This window comes from Cydia pomonella, chromosome 14 (genome assembly GCF_033807575.1).
Source record: "Cydia pomonella isolate Wapato2018A chromosome 14, ilCydPomo1, whole genome shotgun sequence".
NCBI lineage: Eukaryota > Metazoa > Arthropoda > Insecta > Lepidoptera > Tortricidae > Cydia > Cydia pomonella.
Window position 1 is genome coordinate 11,137,517 of NC_084716.1, and position 23,304 is coordinate 11,160,820.

The following is a 23,304-nucleotide window of genomic DNA, read 5'->3' on the forward strand; positions in this document are numbered from 1 at the left end:
CCCGATTTGATCAGAGAAAGTCCGCCGAGGTCTACCCCTTCCAGCTCCCTCTTCTACTTATCCCTTGTACACTCTCTTTGTTAACTTTCTTTCACTCATTCTTTCCACGTGTCCTAACCATCTCAACATACCTTTCTCAATTTTTGTCACTACATCTTCGTTCAGTCCATATTTTTCCGTTATCACACTGTTCCTAATTCTATCTGTAATTTCACACCACACACACTGCTCAACGCTCTCATTTCCACTGCATTCACTTTGGCTCTGATGCCTCTTCTGCCATACCCAACTTTCGCTACTATACGTAGGTGCTCCGTAGTCATCTGCTAAATGAAGAACTCATCTAGTGTCCATCATCCTATATGTATGTATATTTATTTATATAATATACATGTATGTAAGTATATATATTATATAATGTTTACCTTTGTAATAATGTATTCTTCAATTGTCGTTACTGGATTATTTGTTTCTCCTTGTACCAACTTTTAGTGTTTCTGTTTGGCCCTATGGTTGACTGGTAGAAAATGCCTGTTGGCCATTTGTACATAATTGTATATCTTTGTGCATTCAAGTTTAAATAAACAAAATATGGAGGTGTTTATTTCTTCACCTGTAATTTATTTACGGAGTGAATACAGGGTGTAATCGTTAAGTGTGGCCAGGCCATAATTCCGTAAATATAACAGATATCAGAAAACTTCCAACTGATATCGAAAGTGCGTTACCCAATGAATAAAATTACATTCATAACTTTTTTTAAATAAAAGCAGAAATATCCCAAATATAAACTTCAAACCCTTCCATACATTTAGTAGGTAAGCCGTTCATTCAAATACTAGTTTATACGGCCGAGCATTTCACCGTTATCAAATGATTCATGAATTTTCTTATGTTAACCACTTACTCCATATCAATTAATTATCATTTCTTCATCATTTAGAAACAGTTAGGAGGGCCCGTGTATGTATCGCACAAGAAGGACGTCACATCGAGCAACTGTTGTAAATAAAATAATTATTCATTTCAAAATAAATGTTAGAGTAATTATTTCATAAGCGGTAGTTTTATTATTTAATTACAATGTATTCGTACAAATAACGAATCTCAAACAGTTTTACCTCTTATGACACCCGACATTCTTTGAGGCTGTAAGTCGTCATACTAAATGTATGGGAGTGTTTTAACTTAGTATTTTTAATATTACTTCATCTATTCAAAAAAAGTTTTTAATGTAATTTTACTCATTGGGTAACGCACTTTCGATATCAGTTGGAAGTTTTCTGATATCTGTTATATTTACGGAATTATGGCCTGGCCACACTTAACGATTACACCCTGTATATAGGTCATACTGAGCAACTTTTACTATGGGACTAACCCTAATATCGCAAAAAAATTGTCTGTTTCATAGATTTTGGTTGTCTGATCTTGACATCTTCTATTGGACAGTAATTTTTTTTTGTCGTTTTCGGGGTTAGTTCCATAGTAATGTGACCTATGTATTCAGCCCGTAAATTATTGCAGGTGACTAAATAAATACCGTGTAGGTATATACATATAAAGATACTGTGCTAGAGAGACAAAATCAATGATTGCAATGCTCCTGACTGCTTAAACTGTTTTATTGTAACCAGAAATAGCCGGGCATAGTTCAACTCCACTACAGACACACGTCTTTCAGCTAATATGTTTAATCTGTTCAACATTTATTCATACATTAGAAATACGCGTGTTTTTTGGCCCGATATTGAATGGTCGTTGATGTTTTCTTATTTCAGATATGTTATATTATGTTATTATTAAATTATTTTGGCGAGAATCTAATACGATCTAACAGAAATTTGGATATTAATAATATATGTATATTGTAAACTTTGTATCAATTTCGGTATACCGAAATTTAGTTAATGTAATAGGTTAAACAATTTCTAGTAATTATTATAATGATTAATTAGTGTAAATAACACATGTCTTTTATTTACACTAATTAATCATTTAAAATTGGTTCTCGAATTGATTCTAACTAGAGATCCCCTTAAAGCCACCATGCTGAACCAAATTGTCTTTTTTTTTTTACATAGACACGTTAATAGGTAAAATATATGTATTTATATATAGATCACAAAAACACATTGTAACGACGAAAAATACCTACTGACTGAGAATTTAATCTTAGATGAGGTTCAAGGAAATTATCAATAATTCGGCGCGTTGGTTAAATCGATTATTAATAGTCTTTCAAAATATCAAAAAATAGTAATTCTAAATATATACAATAACTAATAATAAAAACATTCATTTAAATTAAATTTCGACTACCGGCACAATTTTAGTAAAGTAGGTTGCTCCAAAAAATCAGCCTCGTGACTACATTGTTAGTTCTATGTTATGATAAGGTGGCGTAGGCACTTGTATCTTAGGCTATGCGACAACTTCCGGGAGGAGGCTGCTCTATGGATCAAAAATGCATTGACGTTTGGCCGCTGCACAGCGCAGTCCGGCTACACCGCACCTACATAACGAGTTGTGTATCGAACTACCCGGCTTATTGCTAATCACTTATCTCAGTTAACGAGTTAAGTGGCTTGTGAAAGTTGAGGATATTGAGGTGAGTTTTATTGTTTTTGCGGATTATTTGAAGTTTTGGAGTGCGCGAATTGGATTTGGTGTAAATTTGTAGTGTTTATTGGTACAAAACATCCTTTTGCATAAATACATATGATTGGAATAATGATTGTGTCTTGATTCATTTTGAGAGCCTGCTATTTTATTATAAGCACAAATTAAGAAACAATACAATTGCTAACATTTAGTGTCTGAAAAAGTGCGTAATTAAAGACATCTTAGACTTATAATAAGAGCCGTAACGAAAGTTAACTATTTACTTAAATATTCAACATTCACGTAACTGCGCCATTCACATAAGTAATTGATTGCTGCCGGCAAAACAATAACAAGTAACGCCACGTGTTTTTCACATCACTCAATTGCAGTATTTCACTACACTGCAAATATTATTCCAGTTCTTAAAAAGTTGCTTACCTTTACAGGAGTCACAAGGCGCCGGCATCTCGGCTAGGCTGTTATATCTAGACTTGAAGCGGTGCGGAGCGGCTGCGCGCGCAGGCGGTGCTCAGACATCTAGCACAGACGAGTGCGCTCTCGGGTCAATAACTGAGTTGCTACGTGGGGGAATCGGACGATCGGAGCTCCGCTGCCGGCGATACGCCAGGAGCCGACCCGCGCTCGCCCCTCCGGACCACAAGGCGGCAAGGTGGCGCAGAAACTCGCCCGCGCCCACAGGAACAGCGATGCCGACAAGGAAAAGGACAAGGAGAAACCGATCACCACCGACGCAGTTCTCGCGCCCGCCCAAGATGAGGCCCCGGCCGTCGCAAGCGCACGGCCCGAGCCCATCGACATACACCCACGCAAACGCAAAATAAGAGCCACCAAAGACACTCAAATATCTAAAAATGAACCTTTAGATAAAATAAGAGCAGAATCAACAAACCATCCCAATGCCTACCAAATGTACATACACATTCGAAAGACGATTGAAGTTCGTCAGAAGAATCTCCTACCTGTCAAGCCTAAGCCCCCTAAAGACTTTAACAATTATCTTATGAATCGACGCACTTACACTTTACAGTCCACCGTAAACCCGGAAACCAAGATTGAAATCCCGACAACACTTCCGCCACAGATGGTAGAAGAGTTTACTTCCCAAGAGAAAGAACGTACTCGTTTAGTCACCCAGCATTTGGTTGAAAAAGAAAAGCTGGTGTTGGCAGTCGAGCAGGAAATTTTACGGGTTCATGGCCGAGCCGAGAGGGCCATGAGCAACCAGTCGATGCCTTACTCTGTCTGCACAATCCTGCGCGGAAAGGAGATATACACCGAGATACCTCCAGAGCAAGAAGAGAATAAAACGACTCGTCGGGGGCGCTGCAACGGGCGGCAGATCAACGCGTGGCTCCAGGAGGTGGATGACAAGTGGGAGAAGATTAAGGAAGGTATGCTGCGCCGGCAGCACATCGAGGCCGAGACCCTCCACGCTGTTCAAGTAATGGAGTGGGAATGGAAGCTGAAGGAGGTGGGCATCTGCGACACGAAGACCAAGCCGACCACCGACCCTGACCACGTGCCACAAGTCCACGTATCTAACTTCGATTTACCTGCTTGAGCTTTATACGAGATCTCGTTCTTCTATCTAACGGATGCCATGAACAACATGTTTCTTCAATCATTAAGCTTTGGCTTTATAGAGATCCGTTAGTCTTTGTTAGTGTTCTTCATGATATTCTTCTATCTTTGTAATTGCATTTTTAGCATTACTAATTGAAATAAGATCTTTGTAAAGCTGGGTCTTCATTATATATCGCCATATGCGCTTGAAGATAATTATTAGAACATGAGTACCTTAATTAATTGTGTTCATTTTTAACTACGTTAAGTTTAGTTTTAGGATGTTAGGAGTTTTTGACGCTGAGCTTCGACGTCAAATGTTAAATGTGATAGATTAAATACTACCGGACTGTTTAGGATTATTATATTTAACAATTTCATATTGATTGCCAATAAGTGTAATTGTTGAAATGAATTTCAGAAATTTTCAAATCTCAATACATAGGTACCTATCTTGATGTTAAATGTCTACAACGACAATAGTCGTATAATAATCAGTTTCATTGGATTATAATATAAATGTCTATAAAATACCCAAACAGTGAATTGTTAGCAGTGATTAAATAATTAAATTAAATGTGAATTTATACATTTTGTCTCTTTTTTTTATTTCTACCTAAAAACGAATTAAAAATAAGCTCCGATCTCCACATTGATTAGTGTGAAGTGTGAGTAATGTATGAAAATTTGCTACCACAACCACCAACAACAACCAGTTAACATTAATCGATGTTGTTTTTAACACTAATCAATATGTAAATCGGGCCTAATGGAGGTAGCTGTCAGTTTGACAAGTGCGCAAATAGAGGTAGTTCTCCTCCTATTACAACACTTAGATATTTTTATCCCTATTTAAAGTACCTAACACTAACGGTTTACAAATATTGTGGACGTAACGCTGTTTCGATCTCGCGCGAATAAAATAATAAACTGTATTAAGAAAGTTGACTAAAACCGTGTGCCAGCTCCTAGCGCGACAGAGATAAGTAACTTATAGCCACAATAAAATGATCGGCCGTAAACAAAAACTCGGACCGGTTTAGCCGCGATCCTACTTCGGAAACCCACCGTACCTTACAATGTTGACTTACAATTTATAATAGCAGCGTTTTACCTACCATTAAAACGCTTATTAAGCGATAACCTTATTTGAAGCCTAACATAAATGAATAATTTGAGAGTAGCGAACTTGATTTCTTGTAACAGATCGGTCAAACCACGAATACGCCCCACTCCATCCCTACCTTGTGACGTCAGGTCCTGTGCACCAGGTGGGGCAACGAGGCAGGTAGCGCTCGGAGCCCTCGTCATTGGCTCTCAAATATGAATGTACCAGGCAGGATTTAAATGTTAGGCTTCAAATAAGGTTATCGCTTAATAAGCGTTTTAATGGTAGGTAAAACGCTGCTATTAAGCTTTGAACCGTTATTTGAAGCCTAACATAAATGAATAATTTGAGATCTGTTTGATATCGCCTGGTGCACTGTATGGCGCCAATGTGATTAGGAATATAGGGAATATTAGAATTTTAAAAGACATTATGTGTATTGTATGACAATCTTTTATTTAAATGATATTCATTTGCAATAATCTGATGGTCTGAAATAAACAAATTTTATTTTATTTTTTATTTTTTTTTATTTTATAATAATTACAGACAAGCACAAATAAGTATATGAAAGCAAAAATAATGCTAATTAGGTATATGTAATTATACCATAACTTAAAATTAATTAATTACTCTTTACATAAGTATCTTTGATTCTGCCTAGTATCATGTAGTATGTATACAAGAGAATCACCATAAATTATAGAATCATAGTATTAGTTTAAGAAATTAAATTATATGTATGTACACAAAAACACTTTAATCACAAAATGAGCAAGTTTAATGTAAGTACATTTACTGTCAAGATTAAATACACAGTTTTCATTCTACCATTTAGATATAATTATTTTTAAATCATATTAATATCAATTATATTTATCATTCACCTACCGATGTAAATAAATTAGCACATGATTGTGACGGCAAATTAGCAAGTTGAACTGGTCGACAATAATATTTAAGAAATGTATTTTCTGACCTCCAATTTCCCCTGGCTAGAATTTCATCTAGTGGGATATTATCAACCCAACTTTTAGATGCTACTGCGGGCCGGACGCTGCCAGCACTAGCTTTAATACCGGCTTGCAGTAGGATCTTTTTTATCCATCCAGATATATTTGTACGTGAAGCAGCCTTTGGCTGTCCACACGTTGTCAAAAATAAGTTGTCAACACCGCAAGCTTTACGTCTAGGTTGCGATAGTAAAACGACTCTTTTTATCCAAAATAATGGATCCAAGACTTTACTATCTTTATTTTGAAAAATTTGCCATCCAGATTGACGATTTACTACAGTATCAGTTTTAGATCCATATTTTGGCCAGAAAGTCATGGAATTATCAGCCTCAATACAGCTATCATCACCTACAGCCAATAATGTCAAGTCATGTACCCGACGACCAGAGCATAATAATAATAAAATAGCAGCGCGAGCAGAACATTCATATAAACTATCCTCATTGCAATTATTGTTCTTTAACCAATGTACAAGGACGTCTGTATCCCATATAGGAGCCTTTTTATTTTTAATGCTCGAATTTCGTATAGATTTTAATGCCTGGCGTACCAGTATATGTGAGCTAAGAGGGGTATTTAGGTTTGGATCACATAGAGTTGAAACTGCTGATTTGTATACTAATATAGTATTATAGGCCAGACCCTGCTTAAGGTGAAGATCAATTAAAAATTTAGCTAAATCGGCCCCCTGTGGATTTGACATACTAACAGAATTTGTATTAGCCCAAACGCACCACTTTTGCCAGGAATTTTTGTAAGTTTTAATGGAAGAATCCCGCCAACTCTTATGTAAAAAATGTATATGTTCCTGTGACCACCCCTTCAAGCTGGCTGACCACCCCCACATTTCCAGACCTCCAGAGTCATGTCCTGTATCATGGGAGGAGGAAGGCCGGTTGTCGCGTCCACCAGAACTTGGTCTAAGTTGTAAATTGTGAACGGAGGACTCAGGGCCCTGTTCTTGAGGTCTGGTCTCCAGAACACTTTCAACCAACGTGGGGCTACCAACAAATATATCCCTCTCGCATTGTTGAGGTGTTGTAGCACGCGGGGTATCAGAAACGGGGGTGGGAATACCCACGCTAGGGGATAATCCCACGTTTGGCTGAAGGCATCGTAAAGGCTGGCCTGTCTGTCCGTCAGGTCCAGAGTGCCGTATATTGGGAGGACATGGGCTACTGACGACGCAAATAGGTCTATTGACGGACGGCCGAATTTCGCAAAAATCTGATTCATTATTTTGGGGCACAGGTGCCACTCGGGAGGCCTCGTAAGGCGAGACAAGTGATCGGCTTCGCCGTTGTACCGGCCTGGTAAATAATGGATTCCCATGTGAATCTTGAACAGGTCTAGGATTCTGAATATCTGATGCGAAATCTCCATCAGATAAGGTGACTTTGTGCCCCCTTCGTTTCTTAAATAAGCAACTACCGTTTTGTTGTCTGATTGAATTAAAAGAGAGGCACCGGCTAGGTGCCGACCGTGACCTTTTAGAACGTAGTAGATTGCCAACATTTCGCGCTGATTCGAGTGAAGTTTTGCTTCCTCTGGAGTCCAGAGACCCCACAGCTTGAGATTGTCTAACTGGGCTCCCCACGCTTGCCCCGATGCGTCCGTTACTAGATAACTGGTTGTAGGGGGGTAATGAATTGGGGAAGTTTTCATTAGATTTGCGCACCACCATTTTAACTCGCTTAAGGCATGTGATGGAATTGGGTATAGATGGCGTGGATTTTTGAGCAATAGACTTTGGCAATGATTTAATAGCGCTCTGTGATTCAAACGACCCCTGGGTACCATAAAGCTGGCAAAATTGACCATTCCTACTAGACTCTGAATTTCGACTAGATTGCCTGTTTTTCGATTTAGCAAGCTTTGTGTTTTTTGTAGAAAGCTTTGCATTTTTTGAAATGGTAGAGACTTTTCGTTTCTGTGCGTATCCCAAATCACGCCCAAGTACTGGAGGCTCTTTTGGGGGGTCAGTATCGATTTGGCATAGTTGACTTGCCAGCCTAGGTATTCTAATAGGCGGGTTGCTTCTAAAGCTTGGTTGGCTAAAATTCGGGGGTCCTGATTGGCCATTAGAAAATCGTCCAAGTAAACAACTATTCGAAAACCCTTTTCCCTGAGTAACTGAGCCACCCAATTTGTGAGGGATGCAAAGACTTTTGGGGCACAGGCTATGCCGAAAGGTAAACAGGTCATTTGCATTAATTGATTGTCGTAAACTAACCGTAGGAAACATCGATGTGCTTTGGCAATCGGAAGATGGAAATATGCATTTGATAAATCTATTTTTACAAGCCAGTCGCGCGGTTGCAAGAAAGTTGGTATTTTGTGCATGTTCATTAAGCGAAAAGGTTTCACTAAAACGTACTCGTTTAGATTTCTTAAATTGAATATCGGGCGGGCTGACCCGTCGCGCTTCGGTATTATGAACATTGGGGATACGAAGCTGGGGCTGGGATCTACAGGTTCCAACACGCTCATTTGTAACATTTGATTTATAATGAGATCCATTTCGCAACTTTTGGGAGTCATCAAGGGATGAGTGACTACATTTGGCACCATTAAAGGGGGTTTGGCTATAAAAGGGATCCGAAAATTTTGAATTATTTGGATTAAGGTATTTGGAGCCTGTAAATCCTTCCAATGTTTTACAAAATCCATTAAACGGCCAGCCCGAAAATTGCTCGAGTCACAACTTCCGTCTACCTTGCCCTCGCGATGAGGATGGGCCTGAGAACCTACCTCCGCGGTAGCTATTGGTAAAGGTGTCGTTACTTTGAAAACCTTTATTAGCCCTTTGTCGAGACGGCTTTGTCTGTTGGTTATATTTTTGGTTAAAGCGAGGGTAGTCGCGAGGTTGTGATTGATAGTTCACAAATGGATTGGGCAATGGCATCCGATTTGTGTAATCAGGGTATGCGTAATTATTATTAAACAAAGGAGGTGCTTTGTTTGGATAGGTATTAGCATAACTAGGCATGGCCTGAGCTTGCTGTTGTGGCTGAGCTTGCGCAGCAGCCTTATGACTGGAAGGCGCCCTGGGCGGCCAAAATATTTTAGAGGACCCACCGGCTTTTTCAATAGCGTTGGCCAACTGTTCTTTATGAAATAAATTCTCGCAAGTGGGTGGAATTTTCTTCAAGCTAGATTTCAGAAAATTGTCCTTGACTGATCGTAACATATTATCGCGCCTTTGTTGTATTAATTCGGCCCTATGGCCACAAGCTATTTGCAAAACATCGTTACTAATTTTCTGAAAGCTACCTTGCACAAAAATGTCGTTTAATTTCTCCTCCAGTAATTTGGGAGTAATCTGGGCCCCTGAATTCGACCAATCAACTAAATCTTTAAAACCGCTCTGAGCCGCTTCATTTTGTTTAATAAGGGCTTGCGTAATAGTAGCAAACCCACGTTCAATAAGTGCTAGCGAGTTAGACTTATCAAATGGCTTGAGCTCATCATTCGTTTCTAGATAAGTGAAACCTGGCGAAGAACAGTATTGTTTTTGTACATCTGCATAGCGCACACTATCCCAGTCCTGCGAATTAAATCGCTGAATGTTGTTAATTAAGTTAACTAAGTCTGGCCTCGACTTAGGAATAGTCGGTTCTTTCAAAACAGTATTAAGCGGCAATTGAAATGAGCACCCGGGTGCAGGCTGCTCGGTGCGAGCCGGGGGCGGGGGCGCGGGCGCTGTGCCCGCAGTACCATTATCAAAAAGGTCTCCGCTAACATTTGCACTAACGCCGTCAGAATCATAAAATTCCTCTACAACAGGTGTGGAGTGAAACACAGGTTGGAGGGTAGGCTGAAAGGTAGTGCTATTCGTGATGAAATTTGATATTCCACTTACTTGCTTACTTAAATACCTTATTGTAGACTCCATGCGACGGCGTTTATTCTTGCGCCGCTTTGTGCGTTTCGCAGTCTTTCTCTTGCCTCCAACTTGCGAAGGTCCGGGCTCCCGTGCCTCCGCGGGTGGCTTCGGGGTATTTTCCATAGGGGCAGTATCCGTGGAAGAACTACTAGTAGAATCTGATGAATCAGATGACTCACCTGTATCGTGGTCCATTTTGGAAATAATTTAATTAAATACCGAACGGTAACACCGTTTTGAATATTTTAAATACCACTCAATAATTTAAGTTTTTATAAAACGACCGATTGCTACGGCAAACAAGACGCCAATGACGAGGGCTCCGAGCGCTACCTGCCTCGTTGCCCCACCTGGTGCACAGGACCTGACGTCACAAGGTAGGGATGGAGTGGGGCGTATTCGTGGTTTGACCGATCTGTTACAAGAAATCAAGTTCGCTACTCTCAAATTATTCATTTATGTTAGGCTTCAAATAACGGTTCAAAGCTTAATATAGCATGTGTTCAACTAGCTCGATCATTTACTTTTTTATCAACGTTCCATGTAATAGCCGTTTGTCATGGGTATTTTATTCAGATATTACATATTAAAATGTATATTCAATAACTACAGAAGTCTTTTATAAGCAGTTAATTCTTTATGAACCTCCATAAATATTATATTTACGTATACTCCATAACCATAAGCAATAGCTAAATGTAACAGTTATTTTCATCAAACATTAAAGTATCCTGAAAGCACCTCCATCGATAGGCCTTTAAAAGGAATTCAAAGGTTCAGTAATTATTATTGATATTTTTTTAAATACTTCGTAAGTTGCAAAAAACTTTTCAATACTTCGAACGAAAATTTATGTTGAACTTGAATGGTTTTTCTACAGTGCCGTAACATTTAACTCTTTTACTTATTTCGTTATTCGTTATTTTTGTTTTGTTTTTTTGGCTTCCGTATTTGCAAGTTGCAAACGCATGGTTCGTCAGATTGCAATTTTTCATGAATGAAAGTAATATTTTTTTTTACTAATTGGCAATTTAGCAAAAAATAACAATATTTATAACATTGAGACGTTATCGTAAAACCATCTCATTCCCTTTATAAGCGGTAGACCTACCCATCTGTTGTAAAGTTACTTGTACTGGATGTATTCAATATACTCGAACAAAAGGCCAAAATATTTGTGCAATAAGGTCAGGTATGTATACATGGCACTTTTTCCGTGTCGATATTTTATAACTTGCTTGTGCAACTTTAAGAGAAATTGCCTTATGTTTATCTTTAAGCCACCTGGAGCCTGGAGGAAGCTAGAAAGCTATACCTATTACCTAACACGAGTTAAAAACGGATTTCTAAGGCACGTCTTGTAACTAATAAATGATATCTAACCAGCATCCGGGCACGGACAATTATTATTGTTTACTTCGTACTGTTCAAACTTTAGTAAGGTGCAGTAGGTTTAGCCAGCTGAGGTTTTGGAAAATTATAGCGCTTTTTATTAGATCACAATACGATTGCCAAAAAAATTATTAGCAATAATAATAATAAAATACTTTATTGTGTACTACAAAGAAAAATACATGTTACAAACAAAGAAAGGATATACTTAAGTGAGTAGGTAACAACAGGCGGACTTGTCGTTAAAGAGCGATCTCTCCCAAACAACCATCAGATAGCGATCCAGTGGCTAGAAATAAAGTTATTGGTCAGTGCAAAACCACATAAGTGTAAAGTTTATAAAATTAGTAATTAGAAACTACAAACAATGAGAAATAAACTACATATAGCAATATAGCAATGTCCATGTGTGTGTGCTAGCCTTTTTTTAGTTTTAAAGATTTGGAACCTGCATGATTTGTTGACTTATTGCTCTAAGTATAGAAAACAAAATCACGAATAAAACGCACATTAAAAATTTGTAACAACTTTTGTACAAATGCTAGAAATATGGAATATGCGTCTAAAAATAGGCAATTTTATTTTTGATCAAACCCGCCCATTACTTTTTTTTGTTTAATGCGGGAGTTAAGGATTGTGAAAAAAAGCTATAACCCCCTAGGGAGTTATTATGTCACTGATTCATACAAACCAAATAGAATAAATGAGTTTTACTTTATTAATAAATAATGTATATACAAATTAAATGTAAGTTACAAGAATTATAACTACTTATAAAATAAACTATTATAACTAAACCTAACTCAAAAAGTAAAAATATTACTTATAAAATACTGACATTTATAATTTAATATTTTTGTTTATGTTTAAAATTATTTAATTTGATTAATTTAACAGCAGTTTAAAATATTTTTACATAATTTTCAATCGTGGCTGAATGCCGAATAGGTCTGTGCCTTCGATGCCTCACCTGCCAAGAAATTACAAAATGGCGGACGAATGTTTAATATGTCACCGTGTTTAAGAATTATTTCGCTTAAAATTTAGTTTTTCCTTGCAAGTGTGATGAAAAACATTGATGAATTACCACCCTCGTATCCAATATTTCACTTACCCCCCTCGTTGCACAATGTACTATTAAACATTTAGAAACAATTCTACCGTGTGACATACCAGATGAAAAGGCTTTAACACGAGCAAATAATTAAAACATATATCGTACTCCTCAAACGAAAATACTTTTATGTAACAATTTTTAAATAAGTCTTTAGATCATTTCATCATAGAATTCATTATTATCTTCAGTTATACTTTTAACGAGTATTTGCAATCCATCACTACCACGATGATAACGTCTTGTAATTCCTGGTACGTTTATCCGTGGCAGTAATTTAGCGGGCGGGGCGGAGATAGGTTTTTGCAGCAGGTAATCAGTTCCGCTATGAGAGTTGAATGATCCTACTCCAGCGGTTGACAACAAACCATTTAAGTGTCCGCAGCAAGCTCGGTTCTCCATACAAATATTGTTACGCTCTAATTTTAAAACGATTCGCTAGATTGCTCTGAAACTTTGTATTTACAGTCAGCTGCAAAAATATGTATCGAGAGAATCGTCTCATAAATATGGTGCTACGCTCTTATTACACTGGAATAAGATGCTATGGGACATATTTTTGAGTAAGATGTGTACACCCATTTTTTACACTTGACTGTACAATAGGATAAAATATATCTATGCCTGTAATTAGTTTATGTAGCTTCAGATACCATAATTAAAAAATAGAGCGAATCTAAATTTTTCGTGCAAAACCCGTTTTTGCTCCGTTTTGTCTGTTTTATAAGCTGGAGCTATATAAACTAATTACAGGCATAGATATACCTCTTCTTCTTCCTCGCGTTATCCCAGCATTTTGCCACGGCTCATAGGAGCCTGGGGTCCGCTTGACAACTAATCCCAAGATTTGGCGTAGGCACTAGTTTTTACGAAAGCGACTGCCATCTGACCTTCCAACCCAGAGGATAAACTAGGCCTTGTTGGGATTAGTCCGGTTTCCTCACGATGTTTCCGTTCACCGAAAAGCGACTGGTAAATATCAAATGATATTTCGTACATAAGTTCCGAAAAACTTATTGGTACGAGCTGGGGTTTGAACCCGCGACCTCCGGATTGCAAGTCGCACGCTCTTACCGCTAGGCCACCAGCGCTTTTTTTGCATAGATATACCTCATGTCATTGTATGTGCAAAGTTTCATTAAAAGCCAACTCGCAGTTTTAAAATGAGAACGAAACTTTGTTTGTATGGGAAGATGAAATTGGACCGAGACAAATGTAGAAAAGTGCCTTTTTATTTTTATGTATAATAAATAAGTATTGGTAAAAAAAGACTTGATGATATAGGGTACACTCTAACAGTTATCTTCCCCCAAGGGATATCCGACATCCGATATCGGATCGGACAGTGTGAAAACGCACTAACATAGCAGTCATCGGAAAATTAATTGAATTGGATTTACAATGTATTTCATGTGTAGTGGGGCAGTACCTAAATGTGTTTTAGAGACGTTCGAAAATTGTCGAACTGCGCTCTAGACTACACGGATGTCTAGAACTATTGACATAAAAAAAAAATCTTTCAAATAAAATAATATAACAATTTAAAGTTACCTACCAAAGCTCGGAATTACTCAATCCGCACTCGGCTTTAATTATGCATTCTTTTTTTTATTACGTACGGACGTTTTTTTTGTTAAGCCACTTGACTCTCCTCGCTCCTGTGCTAATCCCTTTCACTGATATACATATCTCACTGGTAGCCAGCTAACATGAACAATTAAGTACATACATAAATTCTATTTACACAGTCTGTTTTTTTGACTATGAAGTACTGCCCCCAGGAAATAGTGTAGAACGCTCCTTTGTTTTTTGCATAAAAAAATTATGGCGTAGTACTTTATATGTAGTCAAAAAATCAAATTATAATACTTGGTGCCTTAGGTTGATGACCACTGAAGTCAACAAGTAACTACGCAGTTTCCGACTTGATGTTTTTTTGGACACCAAGAATCAGTTGAGAAAATTGGGAAAACGAAGGTAGGTTTACTATTTATTTATTAATTTCGTTGTTATCCGATTGCCACATGCATATAGGTACCGCGGGGGGCCCAGGGTGCCCAGGGCATGCAACTATGCATATAATCGATTGTTAATATTGGTGGATTTCTCAAATACCTGCCTATTAATAATAATAATAATAATAATAATTTAGCCTATATACGTCCCACTGCTGGGCACAGGCCTCCTCTCATGCGCTGCCTATTGTAAAAGTGAAATTAGGTACGTTTTAGAAAATTTGGCGATTCCTACATTTTTACATATAGGATCAATTAGCTCAAATTATCATTATAAAATGTCGTCGTATAGTGGGTATGTGAGTTGGCCCTTAAACATAAGTGCACATAAGTTTAGATAAGTATGATTGTAAAAGAAGGAAATTAACAAAAGTACCTACGTCAAAAGTAAGTAAAAGTAAACTGAAGTACCTAAGTACAAAACACATCTCACAAAACTTATTCTGTGGGTGAGAATGAGAAAAAACCAAGAACCGTGGCCTTGGAACGCCTAAAAAACGACGACCCGAAGACATTTGACAAATTAGACAAAAAACATTATAAAAACTGGAGGTTCGCAAGAAATGATCTTGATTTTCGCATTACATTAATTCTATTGACCGGTCTTTTGTCAAGGGAATTTGATTCTTAGGTCTATTTAGTGAAATTCATTGTTTTACGCCGATGTCTTCACGTTTATGGTATTATCCTTATCTAGCCTAAGTCTAATCATACGACGTATGGGGTAATTATTTAAGGTAAGGTACGTAAAAAAAAAACTAACACTATAATTATTTAAGATCAAAAGCCCGGCTTAAGGCTTTAAAGATAAGCACTAAAGAATTAAGAGTGGTTCAACTCTGGGAACCTATCTGATTTATCATTGGCATTTGTAAAGAGTACAATAAAAAAAGAAAAGTATAATGAGCAAATAAATATATTTTAAATAAATATTTCCATTTAAATATATTTTTAAACTTAAATTACACATCAATAAATAATCAATAAATTACTTACAATAACTTACCTACGTTTAAATAAATTAATGGACAACAGTTTAACAGACATTCAGGCACCAAAATAATATTATAATCAGTCCTTTTTCATCTTCAAAGTTTCTTTCCTCCCCATCATTCGTCTAAGAACAGAATAACATATCCAGAATATCAGATAAAGATTAGAATCTGTAGTAATCATCATATAGGTTGCGAACACGGCGAACAAGACGCCAAGGATATTGAACAGGAGTGGGAGGTATGAGGAGCTAGTCTTCGCTCGGCATGGGCAGTCGGGTGGACAGATCTCGACGGTTTTTTCTAGTTTCACGGGTTCCATTTTAGTGTTCGGTTGCGATTTTGAATTGTCTGCATATTGCTGCTGGTGAACGGATTCTGTAAATAAATGAAAATTATTGCATTTTAAATAAGCAGTTCACTTTTTGAATATTATTGAAATTATTATACAGTATTTATTTAGCCACCTGCAATAATTTACGGGGTGAATATATAGGTCACACTGGGCAACTTTCACTATGGGACCAACCTCGAAATCGCGAAAAAATTGTCTGTATCATAAAGTTTGGCTGTCTGACCTTGACATTTTGACATGAGAGAGTAAAAATTTTTTTCGTGATTTCGACGTTTGTCCCATAGTAAAAGTTGCTTAGTATGACCTATACTTTCAGCCCGTAAATTATTGCAGTTGACTAAATAAACAAACATGTTTTAGCCATTTAACCTATCCAAAAAAATCAAAGTATTATATTTGGTATCTAGCTGGATTTACTTATAGACAATATTGTAGTAGACACCTCTTGGCATATTTTTCATTATTTTTAAAAACATGCTTTAGATTGCAGCTGCAATCGTTCAATAACTTCTAGAAGTTATTGAACGACTTTTTTAAGGGTCGAAGTACCTAAGTTGATAACGTTTGTTGTATAAAAATATATAAAATCAATTTCTTTAGAAAAATGGGATTTTCCATAAAGAAACAGATTGTTGATAGCCGTTTACCCCAATTTTTTTTTTGCTGACTTTTTCTTTAGGTTGGTTGTTTATTGTTATCGATGTTCAGTAACCCGTCTTTTGTCATTACCCTGCATTTATTTCATTTTGAACAATTGGATCATAAGTTATATTAGGTACCGCGTTAATTAGTTGTACCACGCAAATTTTTACTAAAAAGTAAATAAATCTATAAAAAAATAATGACTAAATAACAGTTTCACCGATAAACTAAAATTTAAGTACTTTAAATATGTGCAGTTTATCTATAACCACACTGTTTAGCAATACTTGTGTTAGGAGCTATCGCTCCTTCTAAACGGCGTGTTACACGTGTGTATCTCAGTAAATACATCATTATATAAGGTACGTAATACGTATAGATATTTTAACTGTACAAATAATTATTTATACAATGAAGAAAGCTATAAAGCTAGAAACCGACATAAACAAATACACACTTTACACGCTACACTGTGTAGACTGTCTACACACACTTGACACACTACTATAAAGTAGCTGAATTAGCGAATAGACGACGACGCGACGCCTATAAAGTCTTTCGTAGTGCTTGTAAGACGTTTTTGCTATGAAATAATTGTAGGCGTTTGATTCATCATTGCTTTTTTTGCAGTGTTTATAGTATGAATTGTGACACCACCCCTACATAAAAGTATGGTAAATAATAATAATAAAGGCCCTATATTTATTTTCTTCATCTTTTAATAAAATTAAAATAAGAACTAATGATCGTTAGGTAAATAGGCACCGAAATAAAGTTCGTTAAAATAAATCTTACCTTTTACAGTCTGGCACATGGTTCAGAACGATTCCCTCGATTTTCCGAGTCTGAATGATATTGTAAAATAATGTAAAACTCTTAAATATCGTTCCTTATTTAAGACGAAGGTTGTCGATGTAAAGAGCGGAAATGCCACAATGGGTTCCGCTAGGAGTAACAACCAATCGTGCGTGTCGCTGTGGAAAACAACCCGATTTCCGGGAAAATTGCATTTGTGAGGACAAAGCATTAAAAAGGATTAAATAATTCAAATAGACAATAAGATGTTTTCTTTCATAAAAGTTAAAAACGTGTAAAACGAATGCCCACAACATTGATTAAAGAACCAAGTACGGTATTTAATGTATTGCGTGGATATCTTTTACTGGGTTTATGTATTGTATCTTAAAGCTTAGCATATTTTATTTGTATTGCTGTTGAAGACCTAAATAAAAGAAAAAAAACTGAATAATTTTTTTTTGTTACCTTCAATGAAAAATTATCACCCGCAGGCTAATTATTCTCTGAATAAGCTGTCACATACATTTAACCCTTAATACTATCACGATATGTGCTTTTTAAACGAAATGTTTGATTTGGCAGGCGCCGAAGTTGCTCTACATAAAAGAAACAAAGTTTACTAGATTAGGGACCGAGCCCGAAAAAATCGTCTGAGATAATTCATATACCATTGATCCAATAACAAGTAAAATAGGAGACACTCATTGATCGCAACGCAAATTGCGACTTTATCAATGAATTAATTCATAGTTGAATACGTGAGTGGTTGAACGTGCTATGGTACAAAAACATAATTTCGAGTAAATAGCAGTTAAATATTAATCAGCTGTGAAAATGTTTAGCAATCGATAAGACGATGTTTTTTTTTTGTGATAATGCAAGATATACACTGATAAACAAAAAAATATAATCAGTGTTTTAAAAGTATACACATTACTATATTTTTATATGAAAAAAGGTACATAGCACCTTCATTCGCGTTCATAATTCACTTATGAAGTAAATTAATTGAGTCAATTGTCTAAGTATTTTTAATTTTTTTATCCTCTTGTTTTCGCTTAAGATTCCGAAATCCCATTACTTCAAAACTTATTTTAGGAATAATCATATACCAATTTCAAGTTGAATAAACAAATTCTGGTTAAATTAAAACAGAATAACCTCATCTCATTACTGACACTTTTTACTCTTATATTATGCGAAATTAAATACACCTCGACATGGATGAAGATGCTATGATTCAAATACAAACATGACACGTTCGTACATGTCAACGGAGTAAAATTGGAAGAACATGATAAGTTGCGCACTTAGCACCTTCATCCACGGAGAGTTTAACTTTTTTATGCACATAACACGTTCATCAATTGGGTTTAAGGCTTTTATGGCCTAAACACATGAAATCTGAAATTATGAAGCTATTCATAATAGCTTCAAATCCATATGCATTGCATAAGTAAAATCGAAATCTGAAAAATGTGACATAGCACGTTCATCCACTCAGGTCTTAAATTTCTCCATGCAATTTCGCAGCTCACTGTATAATACTATGTACCTACGACGTATGGAAATGACCATGTGCCTTGTCGTTCGCATCTGTCACCCCAATTTACTTCCGATCATCGTTTGTCGATAAATTATGATTATCCAGGGTGCGTAGCCAACGTGCCAATCGTCGCACTAATACGAAAGAGTGATAGAGAGAGATGACTACTCTACCCTACGGAGCGTTAACGATTGGTAGGCTAGATAAGCACCCTTGACAGCACCGGAGGCCTAGCCCACATGACAATCGAAACTTAAATAATGTATGAAAATAGTCACGTGACTTTTCGTAGCTTGTCACTTCGATATATTTTGTCTTTTTGTTTGGGGTTTGACGATATATCATCATGGCTAGGTATTCCTACTTACCGGAGGTACAAAAACGCTCTCGAATGCTTATAATATTCCGACCCGTATATACAGGCTAAATTGTACTACTTAAAAATAAACGTCTACAATAGACACTTAACATAATACTTAGAAAAAAAGAGTTAAAAAAAACTCGGGCGAGACACAAACTTTCGATTCTGGGAAACCAGCACTTCCTGCCAGCGAATTGCCAGTGAATTTTCGCACTTTTCCTTTATTTCCGGGGCTAGCTCTCCGTCTAGTAGAAATAAAGAAAGTGGGAAAATTTTCCCTAGACTAAGGTCTATAAGCATTATATGTACGGGCTCATCCCTCTCATCAGAGTAAGTTATAATAGTCGTGTTGTCTATGTAGGTTAGGTAAGCTAGGATGTAACACGACGTGATTTTTACATCACCGTTATAGAAAATGGAAAACATGAAAATTCAAATTTAAAAAGTTTAGTATTAAGTTAAACATTAATAGGTATCCATGAAAAACGCGAATGTGAAATTTCGCTACTATGAAAATTTGCTTTTGTGAAAATCATCTAACAGATCATCCGGGAGAGTGAGCTTTTTCCGAAAACATAAAAGCTCAAAAATTAGCGTTTTCCCAGAGATAAAACCTAGCTGGATCGATTTATCGCCCCCGAAAACCCCTATATAGCAAACTTCATCGAAATCGTTAGCAATTAGATTTGGGACCTCCTCTTAAGTACCTCTATCCGGAAAACCCGCAAAACTACGATCCCCATACGAAAATATGAGAACTTGTTGAAATTTTTCCATATGAAAGTTTCACAATTTCGGAAACTTGCCAACGGCACATCAGAGGGCCTACCGCGAACCACGTTCGACGTGTTGCCTCCCTGTCACACTTACGTACAAATTTACAAGTGCGACAGAGAGGCAACACGTATCCAGGGGTGACACTGCTGTTGTTCCAAGTTCAAGCAGGCGAGACCGGATATTTATGCAGAGCAATCAGTGAACAATAAGTCCAACCTTGCTCCGAATGTTTTTGTAGTGTTGCAGCCGTATAAAACGTTACCAAATGGCGGAATCGACACAGTTTCATAAAACCAAAGATCAACATCTCATCATGCCTTCCCCTTGCGAGCCTTGCAAAGGTGAGATTTTAATTTATTTTGAACATCAGTTCATAATTGAATACAGTTATTTAATTGTTTTACAAGGGGGGCAAGTTGTTGTTTAACTGCTCGTGCCAATATTGATATCCGAGCAAGCGAAAGATACCAAAATTAGACCACGAGCGTAGCGAGTGGTTCGAGAAATGGAATCTTGAGCGTTGCGAGGGTTTTAATGCACGAGGCTAAACAAACTTTGCCTCCGAAGGAAACACAAAAAATTTCATCACATCAACGAGAGGAAAAGTACTAACTATGCAATACCAATAAAATCAAACCAAGTCAAATCCAAATGAACGTAATAAGAAATTTATCAATCAAAATCATCATTTAATAGTCAATACTACTAGCTATAATATAATATAATATAGGACATTATTACACAAATTGCCTAAGTCCCACAGTAAGCTCAATAAGGCTTGTGTTGAGGGTACTTAGACAACGATATATATAATATATAAATATTTATAAATACTTAAATACATATGAAACTAACATAAGGAAACCACTTAAAATTTGCATCTTGATAAATGGACTTTGCCCCACGTGTGGATAAAATGGAGCTTTCTCATTCATTTCTGAACAATCACGAGGGTCTTTACCAGTTAGTGTGGTGAAAATTAAATTTACACAATTAACGCAACAGCACCTCTATAGTCCACATGCATAGCGTTGCTTTTTATCACTACACATACCTGACATACCTATTGGGGCTATTGGACACTCCAAGCTGCCAATAACAGTATTTTAAAGGCTGCTGGTGGTGTTCCGAACACGGCACTTCAGGGAGGCCACTCTCTTGCGCATTATAAGGGTTCAAATAATAGAAATAAAAGTTGTTATTACTATTATAAACAGTTTTGTGTCCTGGTAAACCTTCTAAAACTATCACTATCAAATATTCTGACAGTGAGATTTATTTTACTTCAATATATCATACAAAACTTTTGTGCAATTTAAATGTGTAGAGAAATCTGTTTTAAATTATGTGCCTTATTGCAAAATTAAGTACAGTCAAGTGTAAAAATATGGGTGTACATAGCATCTTATTCCAGTGTAATAAGAGCGTAGTACCATATTTATGAGGCGATTCTCTCGATACATATTTTTGCAGCTGACTGTACTTACCTATCGCTAAATGTTTCAAGATCTCTTTTGTGTGTACACAGAGGCGCGTGACTGAGATGCATGACTTTTTATTATATTAACTGCTTTCATTCACTGCACTTCTTTTTATTGAGAAATGTAATATGTGTTGCCTTTTTCTAGATTCCTGCCCGGAAGGTGCATGCAAAGACAACTGCGGCTGCAAGGACAAAGGCTGCAACGACTGTTCTTCTAAAGGTATTTGGCCAAATTCTGTTTATTTTTCAAAATATGATTCCTTAAAACCATTACGTCATTATGACATATGTGCCGCGTCATAATGACAGCACCAATAGCTCTATACTTAGTCCCATTTTTACACTCAGCGGCACAATGTTAAGGCGACTGATAACCTGGAAATCCTTGGATATACATTAACATTAATATGATATCGGTAAAAAAGTCTATAATAAAAAGAAATCCGACTTATGAAGGAGCCGTAAAACTATTAGTTGTAGTTTATTACTAAACTATTAAACTAAATAAATTATTAAACTAAACTAAATAAACCACTAGTGAACTATTAGTTCTGGTGTTGTATTAGTATCACTATTGTATACAATACTTTTTCTGAGTCAATAAAAAATACTTTAAACTAATAAAATCATACAGGTAAACAAGCCAAAAGTATACAGCTATTTAAGATACGTGAGCAGCCGCGGTACCTTCATACTCGTACGCGCCCCGGCCGCCGGGACCCGGCTGGGTGGTCAACGACACCTTCTTCTCGTTACTCATGAGGCCCTGGTACTTGCTCTGCGCTAAATTCAATTTTTAGACAGTTTTTTCTCGATTTAGGCCACCGTAGCCTATAGAGACTAACAAGCAATGGTAAGCGGGTTTCGTAGTCTATGGATGTTGCTATATTAAGGGTGTCACATGTGCGTTTATGACTTATGAAGCAATTGTTTCTACTATACAACCTGAAATAAATAATTAATTTGAGCTATAGTTTTGTTTCGTCCTCTTGACCGCGGCGAGATGTGATTGGTCCATTTCATTATAGTCGACTAAACCGTTTCTAAATGAATATTATAGTTGACTTGGGAGCCCATACATGAAAAGTACCCAATTACAGTTTGGTATACGAAATCTTAATTCAACCATTACAGTCGACGAGTAGAGAAAAATATATTTCCCAACTGGTCCCCCTTGCCACTTATTTATTCACCTATTTATCTCTGTGAACAGGTGGTTGCTGCTAAAGATGGACGAAGCCCGACAGCGCCAGCGCAGGCGCCGGCCGCTCGGCGCGCGCGTCGCGTCCGCGCTGGAGAGCTGCTTCCCAGTCGCCTTCTCCGTCACTTTCTTCCTCACTATAGTGCTGTTCCATTGTTGTCTCTTGTGATTCAATAAATTCCTTATACATTCAAAGCTGACTTTCACTATCACCATTCAATCGATTCTAGCAGTAAAATTGGTCAGAAAACCATTTTTAGTTTCCTTACACAAACTATAGGTACCGCATCCTCATCATCATCCGACTTAGGTCTGATTCAATTGATTGATCAATAATTTTTTTTATCATTGAATCAAAAATTTCAGTAATAAACGAATTATAATCTCAAATCGTTACTTAACGTTACTTACTTTGTGGAAATCCTAT

General features: G+C 36.9%; 1 protein-coding gene and 1 long non-coding RNA gene across 2 annotated transcripts; both read left to right on the plus strand.

Annotated features, from left to right (window-relative positions):
- The first annotated feature begins 2,442 nt into the window (after positions 1-2,442).
- On the plus strand, positions 2,443-4,785 carry LOC133524943 (ankyrin repeat domain-containing protein 12-like). Its single transcript, XM_061861105.1, has 2 exons — positions 2,443-2,611; positions 3,054-4,785. Exon 2 carries the CDS (start codon positions 3,536-3,538, stop codon positions 4,187-4,189), a length of 654 nt encoding a protein of 217 aa, XP_061717089.1. The 5' UTR covers positions 2,443-2,611; positions 3,054-3,535; the 3' UTR covers positions 4,190-4,785.
- Positions 4,786-20,494: 15,709 nt separating this feature from the next.
- Positions 20,495-23,072, plus strand: LOC133524946 (uncharacterized). Its single transcript, XR_009800488.1, has 3 exons — positions 20,495-20,534; positions 21,822-21,896; positions 22,890-23,072. It is a non-coding gene; the product is annotated as an uncharacterized LOC133524946 (long non-coding RNA).
- Positions 23,073-23,304: the final 232 nt, after the last annotated feature.